Source organism: Microtus oregoni, unplaced genomic scaffold, assembly GCF_018167655.1.
Source record: "Microtus oregoni isolate MIOR12 unplaced genomic scaffold, Mior012 000035F_ref0000213, whole genome shotgun sequence".
NCBI lineage: Eukaryota > Metazoa > Chordata > Mammalia > Rodentia > Cricetidae > Microtus > Microtus oregoni.
In genome coordinates, this window is record NW_024543094.1 from 1,070,678 (window position 1) to 1,089,252 (window position 18,575).

General features: G+C 36.1%; 1 protein-coding gene across 4 annotated transcripts in view; it reads left to right on the forward strand.

Moving 5' to 3' along the window:
- Cdk13 (cyclin dependent kinase 13) overlaps positions 1–18,234 on the forward strand; it is a 92,686-nt gene extending 74,452 nt beyond the window's left edge. Inside the window, exons 10-15 of one of the 4 annotated variants that reach the window (XM_041630581.1) lie at positions 6,797–6,913; positions 7,728–7,859; positions 12,390–12,437; positions 14,325–14,530; positions 15,811–16,260; positions 16,740–18,234. In XM_041630581.1, coding sequence (XP_041486515.1) covers positions 6,797–6,913; positions 7,728–7,859; positions 12,390–12,437; positions 14,325–14,530; positions 15,811–16,260; positions 16,740–17,590 — 1,804 coding nt within the window. In that variant the 3' untranslated portion in view covers positions 17,591–18,234. The remainder of the gene's footprint in view (positions 1–6,796; positions 6,914–7,727; positions 7,860–12,389; positions 12,438–14,324; positions 14,531–15,810; positions 16,261–16,739) is intronic. The other 3 variants (XM_041630583.1, XM_041630582.1, XM_041630584.1) reach the window with 3 other exon arrangements.
- Positions 18,235–18,575: the final 341 nt, after the last annotated feature.

Here is an 18,575-nt window from a genome sequence, read left to right on the forward strand (position 1 = left end):
AAAAAGCGTGGTTAAAACAGGACTCTCTGAACATGGCGAACAATGAGGGCTCATGAGAAGCCAAGGACAATGGCACTGGGTTTTGATCCTACTTCATGTTCTGGCTTTGTGGGAGCCTAGCCAGTTTGGATGTTCACCTTCCTAGACCAGGATGGAGGGGGAAGGACTTTGGACTTTCCACAGGGCAGGGAACCCTGACTTCAGATTGGAGAGGGAGGGAGAGAGGAGTGGGGGGAGGGGGAGAGGAGGGGGAGGGAAATGGGAGGCTGGGAGGAGGCGGAAATTTTTTTTTTCAATTAAAAAGAAAAGAATTACAGATGGTGGCTCAAATAAAAAAAAAAAGAGCAGTACGTGTGGGGAGGTGGTTCAATGGGTAAAGAAAAGACACTTGCCACAAAGCCTAGTGACCTGAGTTTGAACCAGAGGACCAATATGATGGAAGGAGAGAACTAATTTCTGAAAGCTATCCTCTCCAGACATCTGCCACTACACATGGACATGCCTGCTGAGACATACATTGACAAATCAAATTATGTACATCAAACATAAAAATGTCATGGTTTAAATATTTTCTTAGGAGAAAATCATGGCCGTCAATGCAATTGTGTGCTGTTTGGTTGGCTTTGGCCAGCCACAAATTGTATGGACAGTGGTGATCCAATAAAGCTGAAAATTGCTACCAACCAATGCTATCAGAGTTATTTTTAACATGGTGTTGCACAGATGGCTTACAGTTTGGGCTGCCCACTCTACTGTGTTAGTCATTTGTAAGCATAGCACATACAGTCATTATGGTAGTTAGGGTTTCTGTTGCTGTGAAGACACCACGACCACAACAACTTTTATAAAGAAAAACCTTTAATTGGGTGGCTTGCAAGTCAGAGGTTCAGGACATTATCATCATGAGGAGACATGGCAGCATGCAGGCAGACATGGTGCTGAGAAGGAGCTGAGAGTTCTACATCTTTGATCTGCAGACAGCAGGAACTGACAGACAGATGTGAACTGAACTAAGTATAACTTGAGCGCAGGAGACCTCAAGGCCTAACCCCACTTCTGCCAACAGACCACACCTCCTAATAGTGCCACTCTCTCTGAGCTTATGGGGCCAGTTATGTTCAAACTACCACAATCATTAAGTACACAATACTTACTAATGGTAATAAACCACTCCTGCTTTATTTATTTAGTGTATGTTTATTGTAAAAACAATATGCCATGTTACTGGCTGCAACCTAAAATAACTGCCTCTTTTGATTGTACCAAGAAGCCACATCAAGTGATTGGCCTTTACGAAGTAGATTTAAGTACACCCTCTGATGTTTATACGATGAGAGAATCACCTGACAGTGCACTTAAGATTCCTGTTGTTAAGCGAGTCAACGACTATATTGTATAAGTAAGAATGGAAACAATGAAGTGAGCATGCAGGTGACAAACTGGAATAGCAAAATAAAACCAGGGAATGAAAAATACTTAGTGAGCTACAATACAGAAAATGTAGAACTTTATGAATAAATCCAAGATTTCATTTTGGGATTATTTATACATATGCACCATGTAAATTTTGTAACTTATGAATGTGAAAAGAAATTCAGTGAATGAAGACTTTGATAGGGAAAATTACTTCAGATATAAAGAAAATAAAAACGATGAAATCATTTAATTCACAAAGCATAATTTTAAATATGTTAGAAAGCCCTAAATATATAAAATAACACTATCGAAGTATTACGTTGAAGAACCAGGCTTGGGCATGTTAGTGGTAAATTCTTGTTAAGTATTTATATAACCATTAGTTACAATGTTCCTTAAACTATTATGTAACAGTTTCCCAACTTTCTGTTTCATACTTTTATTTTCTATATTCCTCAGGAAATATTATCTTGAAGATATGGCATGCTAAAAGAATGGGGTTAGTAGCCTGGAACTTTCTAGTAAGGGTACATATTTATCCTACTCAGTTAAGAAATGTGAATATCAAGAGGTGGGTGGATGTTGAATTTTTTTAAGTTGTTTTATGTAGTTTAGTTAAACATAGAATCAGTATTTCTCAGAAACCTTAAAACATTGTTCACTAGTTAGCAATAAGCAACAATTTCATATGTGAAAGAAAAGTAAAAAGAAAAGGATTATTATGCTAGTATATTGAAAATGCTTTTAATTTTTATACTTAAATGCAACAAATAGAGACCATAGCTAAATGCCAATGATCTGTTGTGGGTATGATATGTACAAGTTAGTGATATGGAGTTCTATTCAACGTATCTTCTTCAAAGAGGAAGCCTTGGCAGGCTAGAAAATAAATCCTTAAATTACGTATTGTGTATTTTCTTTTACTATGATTCCCTCTAAACCCCCCCCCTTTTTTTTTTAAATTGTTGGTACTGATTTGTTGGATGCTGGAGCTAGTTTTCAAAAGAAGCATTGCTCTAGTCTTCTTGGCTGAATTATTTCAGTTAAATTTTCTTATATAGTTCAGTGTCTTCTGTTTAGTTTAAAAAGCTAAATCTTAGGAAAGTGAATTTATTCAGGGTCTTTCAAGTTAATAAGTGGAAAGATTGAGCTTTGAATTAACCATTGTATCCATGCAAGAAATGGGACTTCTGGAACTTTTTATATAGGATGTACCAGCAGTAATATTTAATAAAGACATTATTAAAATTTTCTATATTTGAGATTTCTGAAGGAGATAAAGCAAACAGTATTATGGTTTTCATTAAGAACTTTATCATGAGGGCTGTAGAGATGGCTCAACAGTTAAGACCACTGGTTCCTCTTCTGGAGGACCCAGGTTTGATTCCCAGCACCCAATTGGCAGTTCACAACTGTCTATAACTCCAGGGAAGGGGATCTGACACCTGCACATAAAATAAAACTAATTTATTAAAAACAACAATAGCAGCAAAAACTACCTATCCTTTTAAAAAAAAAGAACTTTATTATGATAAAAATACATTGTATTCATGTAGGAACTTTTAAAAGAACGAATAAAAATGTTAAAATGTTTTATAGCATTAACATAAATAAGGTTCATCTCAAGAATACAAGGAAATATTAGGATAAATATTTTTGCTGTAATTTGTCATTTTAGTAGAAATGGCACAATCTCTTTATTTAATAGATTTGAATAAGTATTTGCTGGGGGGAAGCTCTTTAAGTATAAGGGAGTATTAAATATAGTAAAAATTATATCACTAATAGCCATAATAATATCTAATGATAGAATATTGGAGAAAAGGGGGAAAAGAAAAATTGCCTTCCAGTAATTGCCTAAAATTGTGTGAAAACAAAAAAACCTCATGATATATTAAAATATATTTATCATATACTTATCTGTAAAAGAAAACAGTAGCTTTTAAATATGTATACCAACTAGAAAATACAGTGGGGTGGGTGGACATCCTTCTGATAAAATAGCCAGTGTATGTGCATCTGTAATATTGAAAAACCATAATCTTAAAATTTTAAGATTTTAGAAACTGTTGCAGAAGGATCTGGAAAGATGACTCAGTGGTTAAGAGCATTTGCTGTTCTTGCCTAGGATCTGAGTTTGATTCCTAGCACCCACATCAAACAGCTAACAATTGCTTATAATAACAGTTCCAGGGGATATGAAACTCTGTTCTAACTTCCACAGGGCATCATATTTATATGCACAAATTTATATACAGATCCATACAATATGCATAATTAAAAACTAAAATAGTTTTAAATGACTGTTGGAAAGGTATAGTTTGATTTTGATTATTAGGCTTTAAAGGACTTTTTAAAATGACAGTTTATCTTTTCTTAAATGTTGTTTTCTTTTATGTTTATTTTTATTTTTAAGTATGTGGGTTTGTGTACATGTGTGTAAGTTCTCCAAGAGTGCCAAAGGTGCTAGAGTTTCAGGTGGTTGTGAGCCTTCAGTTATGGGGTCCTCTACAAGAACAGCATATGCTCTTAACCATTGAGTCATCTCTCCAGCCCCATTTTATATTGTCCCTCTCACTCATTGTATATACCAGCAGGGTGTAGTGACACATACGTTTAGTCCTAGCACTCCAGAAGTAGAAGCAAGCAGATCTCTGGGTTTGAGTTCAGTCTGGCCTGTTTCATGAATTTCAGGACAGCCAGAATTACATGGTGAAACTGATTTGAAGAAAAAAAAACCCAAAACATTGTTTTTTAAAATTTTATATGGATGGGTGTATATCATAGACATGCAGAGCCTAGGGAGTCCAGAAAGAGGGTATTGGAATATCTGGCCTTCTGCAGGAGCAGTACATGCACTTAACTGCTGAGCCAGCTCTCCAGTCCCATTTTGTCTTACCTTACAGTATAGCCAGCATTTCCAAACACTGGTTTTCACACTGAACACTTGTTTTTGTTTTTTCTATCTGTGGGAGGATAAATTTGGAAATAATTAGGAAGGGAGTTGGGGACATTAAGAAGAAAAGAACCAGAGGACTTTTTTAAGAATATGAGAGTATAACACAGCTTATTCAAACAAAATTACAATAACGAAACTACTTGAATTTATATATTCATATAATATATATGAATTAGTGGAAGTACATGAGAACTCTATAAAGCAAAGAAGTTAATGTGTGGGCAATAGGCTGTAATATAGAGGATAGCAAGTCAGTAATTTGGCTTAAAAATTCTTTTTTTAATTTTTGAGCCAATTACATAGCCTCACTATTTCACTTTAGCTAGCCTTAGAATCACTTTGTAGACCAGATTGGCCTCAAGGTTGTGATAATATTACCGGCTCCCAAATGTTGGGATTATGGGAATGTGACAACTATGCCCAGCATGCACAATGTTTGGCGATGGCATATTTGTATGTCATACTGAGAGTACCTTGGAGTCCAAGGGATAGGAATCCCCAAATTTATATTTGTAGTACACATACATGGGGTGGGGACTTACTTTTCATCACTGACTGGCCTATAGTTTAAGTAGACCAGTCTGTCTGAACTCAGAGATCAGATCTATTGTTTCTGGCTCTCAAGTGCAAAGATTAAGGAGTGTGTACAGCCACAGATGGCTCAATGAATAGTTCTTAATAGGAGCTATGTGGGAACTTTTATCTGTGTTTGTTAATATATTTCAATGTATATTCTGTGTTTCTCAAACTAACATTTACCAGCTTTCCAAGAGATTAAATTGAAAGCATTTCTGTTAAAACTAGATATCAAAATTGCCTAATAATGTGCCATCATCATCATTTTAGCACTGTTTGAGAATTGGTTAACTCTGCATGTGTGTGTTTTGTAAATCTGTAAAGCTTCAATTTTGAACCTTTCCTATATATTTCCAGATTAACTGCTTAGAAAATACAATGGGCTAAAAATAATAAAAAAAAGACCAAGTGCCCATCTTTAATCCCAGTACTCAGGATGCAGAGGCAGGCGGATTTCTGTGAGTTTGAGACCAGTCCGATCTACAGAGCAAGTTCCAGGATAGTCTCCAGAACTACAAAGAAACCTTGTCTCTGGTGGAGGGGGTGGGGAGAAAGCTGTCAATAGGAAACACAAGGTCTTATAGCAAAGGGGGGAGGGATAAAATAGATTATTGCCAGGATGGAAATGAAATGTAAAGCTTTTAGGTTTAGACTATCAAGAATTTTGGGGTCTTGTATGCTGCTCTTGATAACTTTAGTACTTACTTTTTTCAGTAGTGCATATAAGAAAACATTTGAAACTCTTTAGCTTGTGTTTGTGTGTTAATAGGCACGTGTTTTTTTCTCTGCCTGTAACATATTTCTCTTACTCTCTCCCACCTGGCTGTGATTTATAGTTAGAACTATAGCCAAAAATCTTCATCTTTTCTCTCACTTAATTTTTCTTTAATGTCAGGAGTTGAAAGTGCCCTTCATCTCTGTATTCCAGAATACTCTGTATTATTAATGTGCATGCATGTGCCAGGAACCAAGAGATCCACCTAGCCATGTAGCCAGAACACAAAGGATGACACAAATGCTAAAGAAACAGATAGCATGTGAAGGAACGTCCATTCTGCATAGTTTTGGGAAGAAAAGACCTTGTTCAGTAGTCTGATGAGGGCACAGCTTCTTAGAATCTAGCAGAAATGAAGGAGCAGTCTAGGAAAAGATGCATTCTGAGAGGGGATGAGCTTCATGTGAATGAGCCTGTGCCCTTTTTTTCTTAACATGGTAAGCCTTACTGACAGTTTTACTAATGATATCCATATAATCTTGTGATTTTTATATACTAAAGCCTATTTTCCCAGTATTATTACCTGTGTTTATACCAAACTATTGAGGAATTTCAAGGTGGTCAAAGAGTAGAGCAATTGAAATACATAAATGCTTGTGACCAGTGGCACTGCTAAAACCGCAGAACTGCATACTTCAAGTCTACTTAACTACCTTCAGGGTGCTCTTGTTTGTATCTAGAGGTAGTTATTTAGGAAGTTCGTTTCTGCTGTTAATACCAGGCTATGTTTGTGAGAGGAGACCATGCCAACACTCCCAAACCAGAGTGAGACATATACTAAATTCATTTCCTTAATTTGTAACACATAGGCAGTATATCCTAAACATCACCCGTGTTGTAAGATTTTATTTAACAGGAAGGTTCTTTACTAGATTAAATGTATTTCTGGAAGGTTTGGGGATTTTCAAATTAAATTGTGAAGATTAAAGTATTTAAACTTCTTATACATTATATGAAGGTCTTTTGTATTCTTAACAACTACTTGATTTTCTTTTAAATACTGGTGGTATTTATTGGTTTTTGTATGTAGTTTGTAATTATAAAATTCCTTTTTTTTTTTTTTTGTATAGCCGTATATGTGGGAGTCCTTGTCCTGCAGTGTGGCCTGATGTAATCAAACTGCCATATTTCAACACCATGAAACCAAAGAAGCAATATCGGCGAAAGTTAAGAGAAGAATTTGTTTTGTAAGAAACGGATGCTTAAATATCCATATTGCATTGATTGTTTATTTTGAAGTCATTTTGAGGTTTAAGGTTTTTTGTTTTGTTTGGTTTTTGTCTTTTGTTGCTATTTGAATCAAAGTTTTACAAACTGCCCTTGTATTCTCTATATATATCTGAGGTTGACCTTGAACTCTTTCTTGACCTTGACTGTTAGGTGCTGAGAATATGGGTGTACCTTAGCACACACAGTTGAGAGTCGTTTCTTAAGAATTCTGTCATAGTGACCCAGACAGACGTATTGCAGCTGTGCTTCTAGCGCTTTGTGTTGCCCATTTCCCTTTGCTGCATAGAGAGGCCTTTACTACACTCCAGAGTCAATAACTGGGCCAGTTCGCTGTATTTGTTTACATGAGAAAACTTTAATAACTGTGTTATAAATTTTTTTAAAGAGTCTTGAGTTTAGGTTTTTATTTTAGGAGGCTATTCAGTTTTTAATTTATGACAGTGGATTGCTCATAGAGTAATAAAAGATGCTGTTTGCTAAACAGTCCAAAAATAACAATAGTTCTTGCAAAGAAAATTGATAGTTATAATACTTCAATTGATTATCACATTAGCTTTTAGATATTCATCACCTGCATGAATTTATTAGTTAATAACAAAGTAATGAGGATTTTAAAGATACAGGTAATCAGAGTAAGAAGTTGGTATTTAAAATACAATTTTAAATTAATTTTCAAATTTGATGCCAAATACATTTCTTTAAAATAAGTGCTCACAGAAGCATAGAGCTTGTGTGAAGACAGTGCTTGACTTTTGTGTCCTCTGGTGCTAGTATCCCTGCAGCTGCGCTGGACTTATTTGATTACATGCTTGCCTTGGATCCCAGTAAGCGGTGCACTGCTGAGCAGGCTCTTCAGTGTGAGTTTCTACGAGATGTGGAACCCTCCAAAATGCCTCCGCCAGAGTAAGTGACGTTCTTTTGTTTTAGATTTTATTTTTGCAGAATCTGGACAGCCTTGAAAACTTTGTTAGTTAGTTGTCATGAGCAGAAGATATCCTGTGACTAAGTTGAGTTAGGTAAAACAGGAGAAAAGTATTTGCACATCAAGAGTGCAGGTGCTTGTTTATTGAGTTTACAGTAGAACAGCAAAAACAGCCCTTAGTGTTTCTTTAGCTGCTATAGGATAGTGTTATGTTTCACCTCTAAGAATAAGAACCCCTCAGTGTGGTGGAGTACATCCATCAGGAACTTGGCCTCTAGTGGTCCTGCTTTAGCAGAAGCTTTTGAGTGATGTGCTAAGCTTAATTTTTACAACCCTTTAAGGTAGGTATTATTATTATTATTACTGTTATTATTACCACTGCTTAACAGAGGAGGAAGCAGGCTCAAAGAGGTTAAAAAACTTGCCCAAGAATACAAATATGGTAAAGGGTGGTGTCACCTCTCAAACTGAAGTCAGTTTTATAAGAAATAAGATCTGAAAATACTCTGTAACATATTCTGTACAATAGAAAATCCTTAACATTACCTAGAAGAATGTTTGCAATGAGTAAGATCATAGAAAGAAAATGCATAGTTTGGGGAATCAGGATAGCTGATTTCTTGTATCATCTTACAGCTTCTGTAATTTGTCTAGGGTTGGTTGGGAAGAAGGCAGTCCATTTGCCTCTCCATGATAGGGTCTAAAGTTTTGTAGGTATTTCCTTGGTAACTCTTAACGTGATCATTACAGCATTACAAAGCAAGCCTGTCTCCAATAAAATATTTTTGTTTAATAAAATGCACATATTTTTAACGAATAAGCATGAGCTTTAGAGTTCAAATTCTGGCTCTTCCACTTACATGGAGTTTATTTTCATAGGGCTTGTCATGATAAACTCCATTAAGATTATATTGAACTATATATAAATGGCCCATGGGATAATTTGTAAGTTAAAGAGTAACTATCATCTGACATACAGAACGACTGAATCATTCACTAGGTTTTCTGTTGTTTCTGTTTTTATTTTTTACTTTTTTTTTTCTTTTTTTTTTTTGACTCAGAGTTTGGTTGTACTACACTCAGTTTAGTACAGGCTGATCTGAACTCAATTTCCTCCTGTCTATGCCTCTTGAGTGCTGGAATGATAGGTTTGCACCACCATACCTGGATCAGATACCATTGAACTATGTGTTTAGTATTTGTGGTTCTTTCGTTTATTTAGAATATATCAGTAGTTTCCAAGTGGTTTGACTATAGTCACCTATCAAAGTGACTTTTTTTCTCTCAACTTTTGATTTTGCATTTTCATCTCTACAGAAAGATAGAATAGGAAAACGAGCATTTATATATTCAGTAATTATTGACATGTGAACACATTTGCTTTGTTACTTTATAAACTTTTTCTGAAGTACTTGAATATAAGTTATTGCATGAATCTATAACAACTAGAACTTCGCTATACATCCTATAATAGTGCTTATTAAAGTCTCTCCAATCGTCCAATAACATTTTTTTTTTTTTACAAACTTCCTGTGGAGTCACGGTTGAACCATTCGTTCAGAACTCACATCGCTTCACTTTTTTGTCACCCTTAGAGGATTTTGATGACACTGACTTCTTTTTTTAGTGGACATCAAACCCAGGGCCTCACATACCAGGCAAGTGCTGCCACTAAACTGCATCTTCAGTCCTAATAAGAGCCAACATCCCCAAATCTTATTTTGATTGCTTTTCTGTAATCACGATTAGATTAGTATTTTTCAGTGCCAGAATAATACCTACAAGGTAATATGTGTTTCCTGGTAGAGTTCTTCAACAAAAATATAATAAGATTTTGTCCTGTTATTGGTAGTGCAATTCTGATAACATAGTCCACATGAAAGGATTCTCATAAAACTATATCAAGCTTATTTGGAGTTGATTAATTTCTGAAACCACTTTTACAAGTTGCAAAAGATGTAATAGTGAATTTTTAATTAACAGTTTTAAGTATTTCAGTTACATTAATCTTGTAAATGTATCCACCGGAGTCTATATATTGAGGCCTTTCAAGTTGTGTGTATAGTAGCTTAGAAAATCTTCAGCATTTGGACATTGTACTGTTTTGATCTTGAACTTCCATTTCTTACATTTTTATTGTAACGTAACTAGTATATTAATCATGGTATTGTACTTTTTAAAAACAGGCTATATCTACCAATGGATTTTAATTTTAAAACATTTCTTATACTGTACTATGTATGAATGTTAGTATGGTAATTTTGTGCTGTATTAGTAGTAAACATTTCGATTAAAACCATCAATTAATTTTGTTAGCTATGCAGTCTATTAGAAGTGATCGGGCTGAGATCTTTTCCTCTAAGTAATTCATGTAGTAATTTACATATCTCTGAATCAGTGCTATTTACTGTAGATTGAGACATAGTTCCACATTAATTATATATTGCTTTTTATTTTCAAAAATGCCCTTGCAAATAAGCAGTCACTGAAAGGAGTTGTGCATAGCTATAGCACTGTCTTTAAACTCCTTCCACAATAAGTATCAAGAGCTTTTTTTATTTCTGGCAGTTGTGGTGCATGCTTTAATTCCAGCACTCAGAAGGCAGAAGCGCGTGGATCTCTGTGAGTTCAAGGCCAACCTGGTTAAAGAGCAAGCAGGACAGCCAGGGTGGTTACACAGAGAAACCCTGTCTCAAAAACAAAACAAATAGGCATCATCAACAACAAACAACCCAAACAAACAAAAAGTCTTTTATTTAAAAAAAGAAAAGAAAATGAGATCAGGAACTGGAACAATTGCTCAGTGGTTAAGATTATTCATTGCAGAGGACCTTGGTTTGGTTTCCAGCACCCAAATGGTGATTTCACTACTATATAAAACTCCAGTTCCAGGGGATAAAGTGCCCTCTTCTGACTTTTGTGGACATCATGTTGCACAGACAAACACACACAAATTAAAAAACAAAAGAAAAAAATAAGATCATTTGAAGTCTTTCCCCTGCAGATCTCCTGACAGTAAGGACCTGAAAGCTCATTTAGATATTTATTAATTTTTTTTTACTGGCTCTACCAGTTTTTGTTCTATGCCTTCATATATTTGTGCGTGTTTTGTTTTGTTTTTGTTACAAACTGTAATTCTTGTCAAACAAGGTCCAGTAACTCAACTTTAATTTTTATCAGAATATGCTTCACTGTGCTTTTCTATTAAAAAGTAAATAGCAGTATACTTAATGGATATTCTGTGAAACTATTATGTTGTGTTTGCACTTAGATACATCACTGAAGCAGTCAGGCCAAAGGTTTTCATTGCATTGATACTATATTTAAATAAAGTTCTTTAAACCACATGTAATACCCTCTACTTTATAAGAAAACTATGAAATAGCGGTGGTATTCCTTTGAAAAATAAGTATATGGCTAACATTTTTGATACATTTTTAAAATAATCAAATTGTTGAAAAAATATTTTATTTTTTTAGAAAAAACAAATGAGTAAAAGTATTAAATCAGAAATAATTCCACTAATATGTAGTGGATATTTATCAACTTTTCTGATGTCTTTGTAACTTTAAAAAGTTTATATGTTGGGCAGTGGTGGCACATGTCTTTAATCCCAGCACTCGGGAGGCAGAAGCAGTTGGATTGCTGTGAATTTGAGGCTACCCTGGTCTACAAAGCATGGTCTACACAGGTAGAGCTATTACACAGAGAAACCCTGTCAAGAAACAAACACGAAACAAAAAAAATAGTATTATATAACTATGTAACTAAAAAGTGATTTAGATGGCTGATGGCTTATGGCTTATTAACAATATTAAAACCATTAAACACTTGCACAATAATATGGCCATCTATAATTAAATATTTCGTGATATGTCTTGATAAACTACTTTTAGACCACTGAACGATGATAAGTCAGTGATATCAATCACAAATACAGTGCTTTGCCCTTGATAGACATTAACATATTATGTCTGTCCCCAAGAAATAGGTAATAACTGTTAATCCCATTTTTAAAGAAAAACTGTGATACAGAGGTCCAGTAACTTGCCTGACAAATTAAGTGACTGAGCCAGCATTTGAACCTTCAAGGAAGTACATACTTTTGATTATCTGGAGACCATGCCTGATTTGTTTGGAGAATCAGTGTCATTAATTAGATTATCATAAACTTATGTTTATATTTTGTAGAGATGAGTGTTAAGGTAATTCATTCATAATGAATCTCTTTAAATTATGGGAGGGAACAAATCCTTTTCCTGGATTTCTTTGCTTTTCCATAAGAGTATTGTATTTCTTGGCTGTCATAATGGAGGAGGTGTAATGAACGATTTAATTTACCCTAATCTATAGTACTACAGTATATTTGAAATCAACATCCCAACAGAGGCTGAAGCACACATCATAAAACACAAACACAGTCCCAAAAAGGAAAGTCTTTTAGAGGGTTTTTGATGCCTTAAAGCTTCCCAGTGTCAACCTTTCCAATTGTCCCTTTGTTTGTTATCCAGGAGGTTTTTGCACGCTGAGGCAATGCACCATAGTAAGATGGCTGAGAGGTATGCCTTCGTTTTGTTTTCAGACCTCAGGTGCACAGACTTGGTTTAATCATGATCCTTGTGTCACTCATCATTGGTCCATGCATGGCTCTCTTTTATTTATTTTAGTTACTTTAATTAGTTTTTTAAATGTTAATAAGCAGCCATGAGCCTACCAAGCAAAAGCCTAGAACCTTGAAAATAACCCACTTTAATCATATCATAATCCCTCCTCCTACCTACGTGTTCTGTTACCCTCTTCCTCCTGAGGTAACCATCATTCCTGTTTCCTTATTCTTGTATATATTTTCTGTTGCCATCTGTATGTATTCATAAAAAATTACATTTAAAAAATGTAGTTGTTTTTCATTTTATACAAAGGTATCATGCTGTTTTGTAATCCTGTGGAAATGACATTTTTTAGTAATACTATATTGCTAAGATTCAAGCATTCTGTTGCATATGCCTTTATTTTATAATATGAGAAAGTAATTGTGGAAGAATTTACGTGAGCATTCAGGGCATTCTTCTAGCTTAGTTTGAAAAGAGTCCATGTGGAAATGAAGTCCCTTTACCTCAGGTACACCTTGGAAAGACATTGTGTACCTCTTGGTAAACATCAAGTTGAGAATAGGCGTATATTACTAGATGGTATTGCTTAAAAAAATCTAGATATTCTGGGCAAGTTTATTAACCTTTCCAAGCCTTAGTTTTCTCACCTTTAAGCTAGAGAAAAGTGATAGTAAGTTTCCATGAGCTTTGTAACTGGGATAAAAAGAAAATATTTGTAAATCAAGTATTTGTCTTTAAGGAAAAGTTATTTACTAGTGTTCAGTGTTATAGAATTATATTAAAATGAAAAATTATTCTAGAATTAGAGGTAATTTTGGTAGTTACTAATCACACAGAATTCTGTTGATAAGCAATGAGCCTCTCTGTGTCTGGATTACCTGTTCTCGAGACTCATCTTTAGAATCAGTTTATTTTAAAAGCAATTGGTAATAGTAGTAAATATGTAACTAAAAAGTGAAAGAAAAGTTTTACTAAAAAGTTTTGTAGAAATCTTATGTTCTAGCTTTTATTCTCCTTTATGTCTGGCTTCTACAAATAGCGTGTTTCTTCATCCTTTTTCAAATCCTGTTCAGTGTACAGTGTGCTATAAGAACTGGTTATAAAAGGTTGTATGAAAGGTAATAGCCAGATTTTAACTAATACGCATTCTTCATAATTTCAATGAACAATTACTTATTGATTATTCAGAAGACAAAACTAGGTCATCTCTACAACAGGGCACTTGTACGTGTGAATGCACAAGCAGCTGGGACTGTATGCATTAGGCCCACACGGGATCAAGTCAGACAGAATCTCAGTTGGTGGGAGGGAGTGGGTCATAAAGGCCACTCTCAGCTGAGGAGAAATTGGCAGTTAATGGCTGCTGTGAAAGGGAGAGTCACCTTTTTCTTCAGGGCTGTGGCCTCTGTAGAGTTCACTCCTGTTCCTGCAGGTAGCCCTTTATCCGTGGACATACTGGTAGCACCAAGTAGATTTAGTGAGTTTTAAGAGAGAGAATAGAGGTTTAGAGGAGATAGGGAAGGAACTTGAGGGGAGGGCAGGTGGGATGTACTTAATCAGACATTATATGCATGAATAAAATTTTTAAACAATAAAAATTAGGACAAATAATAAAAAGAAAAATATTCCATTGCTAAAGTTAAAACCCTGAAGTATGATGGAATTTTACTAATGTATGTATGTATGTATCTACGTATGTGTGTATTTATGTATGTATGTATGTGTATGAAGTCTTCCAGAATGGTTTGCGGGAGGGGAATATCTTTAGTGGTACATTGTAACATTAGCATTTCTTGTTATGGCATTTGTGATTTAGTATTCATCTATGTTTTTCAGCCTTCCTTTGTGGCAAGATTGTCATGAATTATGGAGTAAAAAGCGAAGAAGACAGAAACAGATGGGCATGACTGATGATCTTTCCACAATCAAAGCCCCCAGAAAGGATCTGTCTCTGGGCTTAGATGACAGTAGAACTAATACACCCCAGGGTGTGCTGCCTCCTGCACAATTGAAATCTCAAAGCAACTCAAGTGTAGCACCTGGTCAGTAATGTTTTTGTGGCTTATTTTGTTCATACTGCTTCATGACCTGTGTTGAATGTGTTCTGCTTGAATATTATGGCAGAAAGGTAAATGCTGAAGCTTCTCTGGTGAGCTTGACATTCTTTTATTGTTTGTGCCAGCACAAAGGTCACATTGCTGCTCACACTATAGTGTTAAGCAATCTCATCATGCATTTGTCATGATTGGTCAGATTTCTTTTTCTTTTTCTTTGTTTCCCTAGTTCAGGAGTCAGTTTGCGTTTCTTTAACACTAGTCTGTGAAGTTCAATATTTAATGTCTATGGATGCTTAAGGCATAGAAAACATAGGAAGACAGCCAAAACAGCAATAGAAGTACTTTAGCCCAGTGATTGATATCTTTACATCATCCTTACTAAGAAGCTATATTTTAAAAGATTGGAACCTGCTATTTAAAAGAATACTTTATACCCAGTTATTTCTTTCATTCATATTTATCTATTTATTGGTAGGGTTTCATTGTGTAGCCTTGGCTGTCATGTAACTTTTTTTTATAACCAAATTGGCCTCAGACTCAAAGTTCCACCCATCTCTGCTTCCCACGATCTGGGATTAAAGATGTGTGCCACCATGCTTGGCTAGTTGACAGCTTTTATAAAACGAAATCTCAGTTTCCTTCAAGAACCCAGGAATCTGCCTGTTCTAGACTGAATATTGGACAAAGAAAAAAACTAGATGTGCCTTACTGGTAATGAGTTAATACGCAATATGCATGTTTGTGTAGGCCTTTCTAACTCAAAATGCCCTAACTTTTTGCTTAAGTAATTTGAATAAAAATACAGAGATTTTTCTCATTTTCTGCAAAACATTCTAGTTTTAATTTCTAAGTTAACTTCACTTTTGAGAGCAGTATAGCCTGATAAGGATTTCAGAATCCAGGCCCTTTGGCAAGTTATGCACTCTTTTAGACTGAAAAACTACAAAGTGCGCAGAAAGTACCTGATACTGCTAACAGCTGTCTTCACTGCTGATGGTTCAAATCTGCACATATGGTCGTCTGATGGTCTTGGTTTCTCTTTTGAAACATATACTCCTAAAGATGATTACCCAAAATAGAATGTAGTTTTAATTTATGTTGTAGTTAGATTTTGAACATCATGATGAATAAAGTGAAGTGCTCTTTTTACATTATTGCTGAACGCCCTTCCTCAAATGTAATTTAAATGATGTGTAATGAAGACATTTTGGGGGTTGGACAGTCTATGAATTATGGCAGTTCTAATTAATACATTTTGTCTTTAGTAATAACAGGCCCCGGACAGCCGTTAAACCACAATGAATTGGCAATTCTTCTAAACCTACTACAATCTAAATCAAGTGTTAATATGGCTGATTTTGTCCAAGTGTTGAACATAAAGGTAAACTCTGAGACTCAACAGCAGCTAAATAAAATAAACCTTCCTGCTGGAATTTTGGCAACAGGTGAAAAACAGACAGATCCATCAACACCACAACAGGAGTCTTCAAAATCATTGGGAGGAATTCAGCCTTCACAGACCATCCAGCCTAAAGTGGAAACTGATGCTGCCCAGGCTGCTGTGCAGAGTGCATTTGCAGTTCTCTTGACTCAGTTAATAAAGGCTCAGCAGTCAAAGCAGAAAGAGGTCATGCTAGAAGAGCGGGAAAATGGATCGGGACATGAAGCTCCTTTACAGCTCAGGCCACCTCCAGAACCCAGCACTCCGGGATCTGGTGAGTGGTTGGCTAGTAGTTGTTGCTATCTATGGTGTTCACTGTTCAATGACATTTGTAAAGACATTCTCAGGTCACTGGTGATAGTGACCTACTCAGTTTACTTCCTGGAATATATTGTTAGCAAATTGTCCGTTTATGATATTATTCCTTATGATTATCTTAGAAAAGAATAACTGTCTAAATAAGATAAATTTACAATAGCCCTTTGTTCTGAACACAAAAGGATAAATATTGTGTGTAGTTACCTACTCCCCAAGCTTTAAATGTGAACATAGAGAGTACCTTTGGAAAGCTGAATAGTGTATTCCTTTAATGACCTTTTGTTTAAGTGGTGGTGGGCAATATGGGTACTTGTGAGACCTCCTTTTGCATTTGACATTTGTTAGACATTGAATATTTGATCATTCTTGGGACCACTCCTTCTGAGTATTTCATTTTCTATAGTAACTTTTGACACTTGGTTTTGTTTCACTTAGGGCAAGATGATCTCATCCAGCACCAGGACAGGAGGATAATGGAGTTGACACCAGAACCAGACCGGCCTCGGATTCTGCCCCCTGATCAACGACCTCCTGAACCTCCTGAACCACCACCAGTCACTGATGAGGACCTGGATTATCGGACAGAAAACCAGCATGTACCCACCACTAGTTCTTCACTAACCGACCCTCATGCTGGAGTGAAGGCAGCCCTCTTACAGCTGCTTGCTCAGCATCAGCCCCAGGAGGATCCCAAAAGAGAAGGTGGTATTGATTATCCCACAGGAGACACGTATGTGCCCACTTCAGACTATAAGGACAACTTTGGATCTGCTTTCTCGGCCGCTCCTTATGTTAGCAGTGATGGTCTAGGAAGTAGCTCTGCTGCTGCACCGTTGGAACCACGTAGTTTCATTGGGAACTCAGATATTCAGTCTTTGGAGAACTACAGTACTGCTTCATCTCACACTGGTGGCCCACCTCAAGCTTCTGCCTTTTCCGAGTCATTTCCCAGTTCAGTAGCTGGATATGGAGACATTTACCTCAATGCTGGCCCCATGTTGTTTAGTGGAGACAAGGACCATAGATTTGAATATAGCCACGGTCCTATCGCAGTCCTCACAAACAGCAGCGACCCTTCCACAGGGCCAGAGAGTACTCATCCCTTGCCAGCAAAGATGCACAACTATAACTATGGTGGTAACTTACAGGAAAATCCAGGTGGCCCTAGCCTCATGCATGGGCAGACCTGGACTTCTCCTGCCCAAGGACCTGGATACTCACAAGGATACAGAGGACACATTAGCACATCAGCTGGCAGAGGTCGAGGCAGAGGGTTACCATACTGAGTATCTTGTTTTTCCTCAGGCACATCATTTTTATCTGGAAAGACTTTTCTAGCTGCAATTTCAGGCAGCAATCCAAGAGACTTGAATAATATTAATTCAACAACAGCTTTATTTTTATGTGGAAAAGGGTCTTGCATACAATAGTGAAAAACAAAAAAAAAACTTCGCTTAATTTCATGCTGTTCTTAAAACTAGCTCTATTGATTGTACATCGTCACAGATTTTAGTTAACAGTTTTATTTTGTATTCTTGCAGTTTTAAGTGGATGCTAACATTAGGGACATAATGTTTTTATGGCCCTGTTGCAGATCTTCTGAACTATGCACACTTGTGCTTTTTTTTTTTGTAAGTTTGGACCAACTTTTATGTAACAACCAACCCTTTCCCTCACCCTTCCAGTTTTACAACAATCAGAAAGGGCACTGATTTATTTGGTATTTTCTTTTTACAAAGCTACCTTTAGTCAAAGGTCACTGTCAGTCTTTGCACCTGCTTTCAGTGTTATTGTGAAAGGTGTACTTTGTGCTCATTTCAGAAAATAAAACACAACCTTTCTCTTGATGCAACAGTTTTATATAAAAAATGGTCAACATTATTTTTGTTTTGTTTTTCAGGTTACCATAACCCAGCAAAATTCATTTAAATGAAATAGTGGTTTTTATATGAAAACTATGGGCAGGGTGGGAGGGGTTGAGTAAGTGCCTTAACTGGTAAGCTTAAGGACTGAGGATGAAGTTAGCCTGTACACCCACTTGTCTTTTAAGGGAGTCTGCATTGTGTTGAAGAAGCAGGAAGCTCTCAGTTTTTAGGAGTTGCCTGGCCAGTTCTGTTTAAGTCCATTCCCTCTGCCTGTCACACTGTCCTTTTCTGCCTGTCTTTTGCCTGTGTTAACTTTCACTGTTAGCTTCTCTTGGTAGTGGTAAAAGCGAAAAGAAAGGGAGAATGCAGTACCTTCTGTTACTTCTGAGAAATACTAAAAAACATT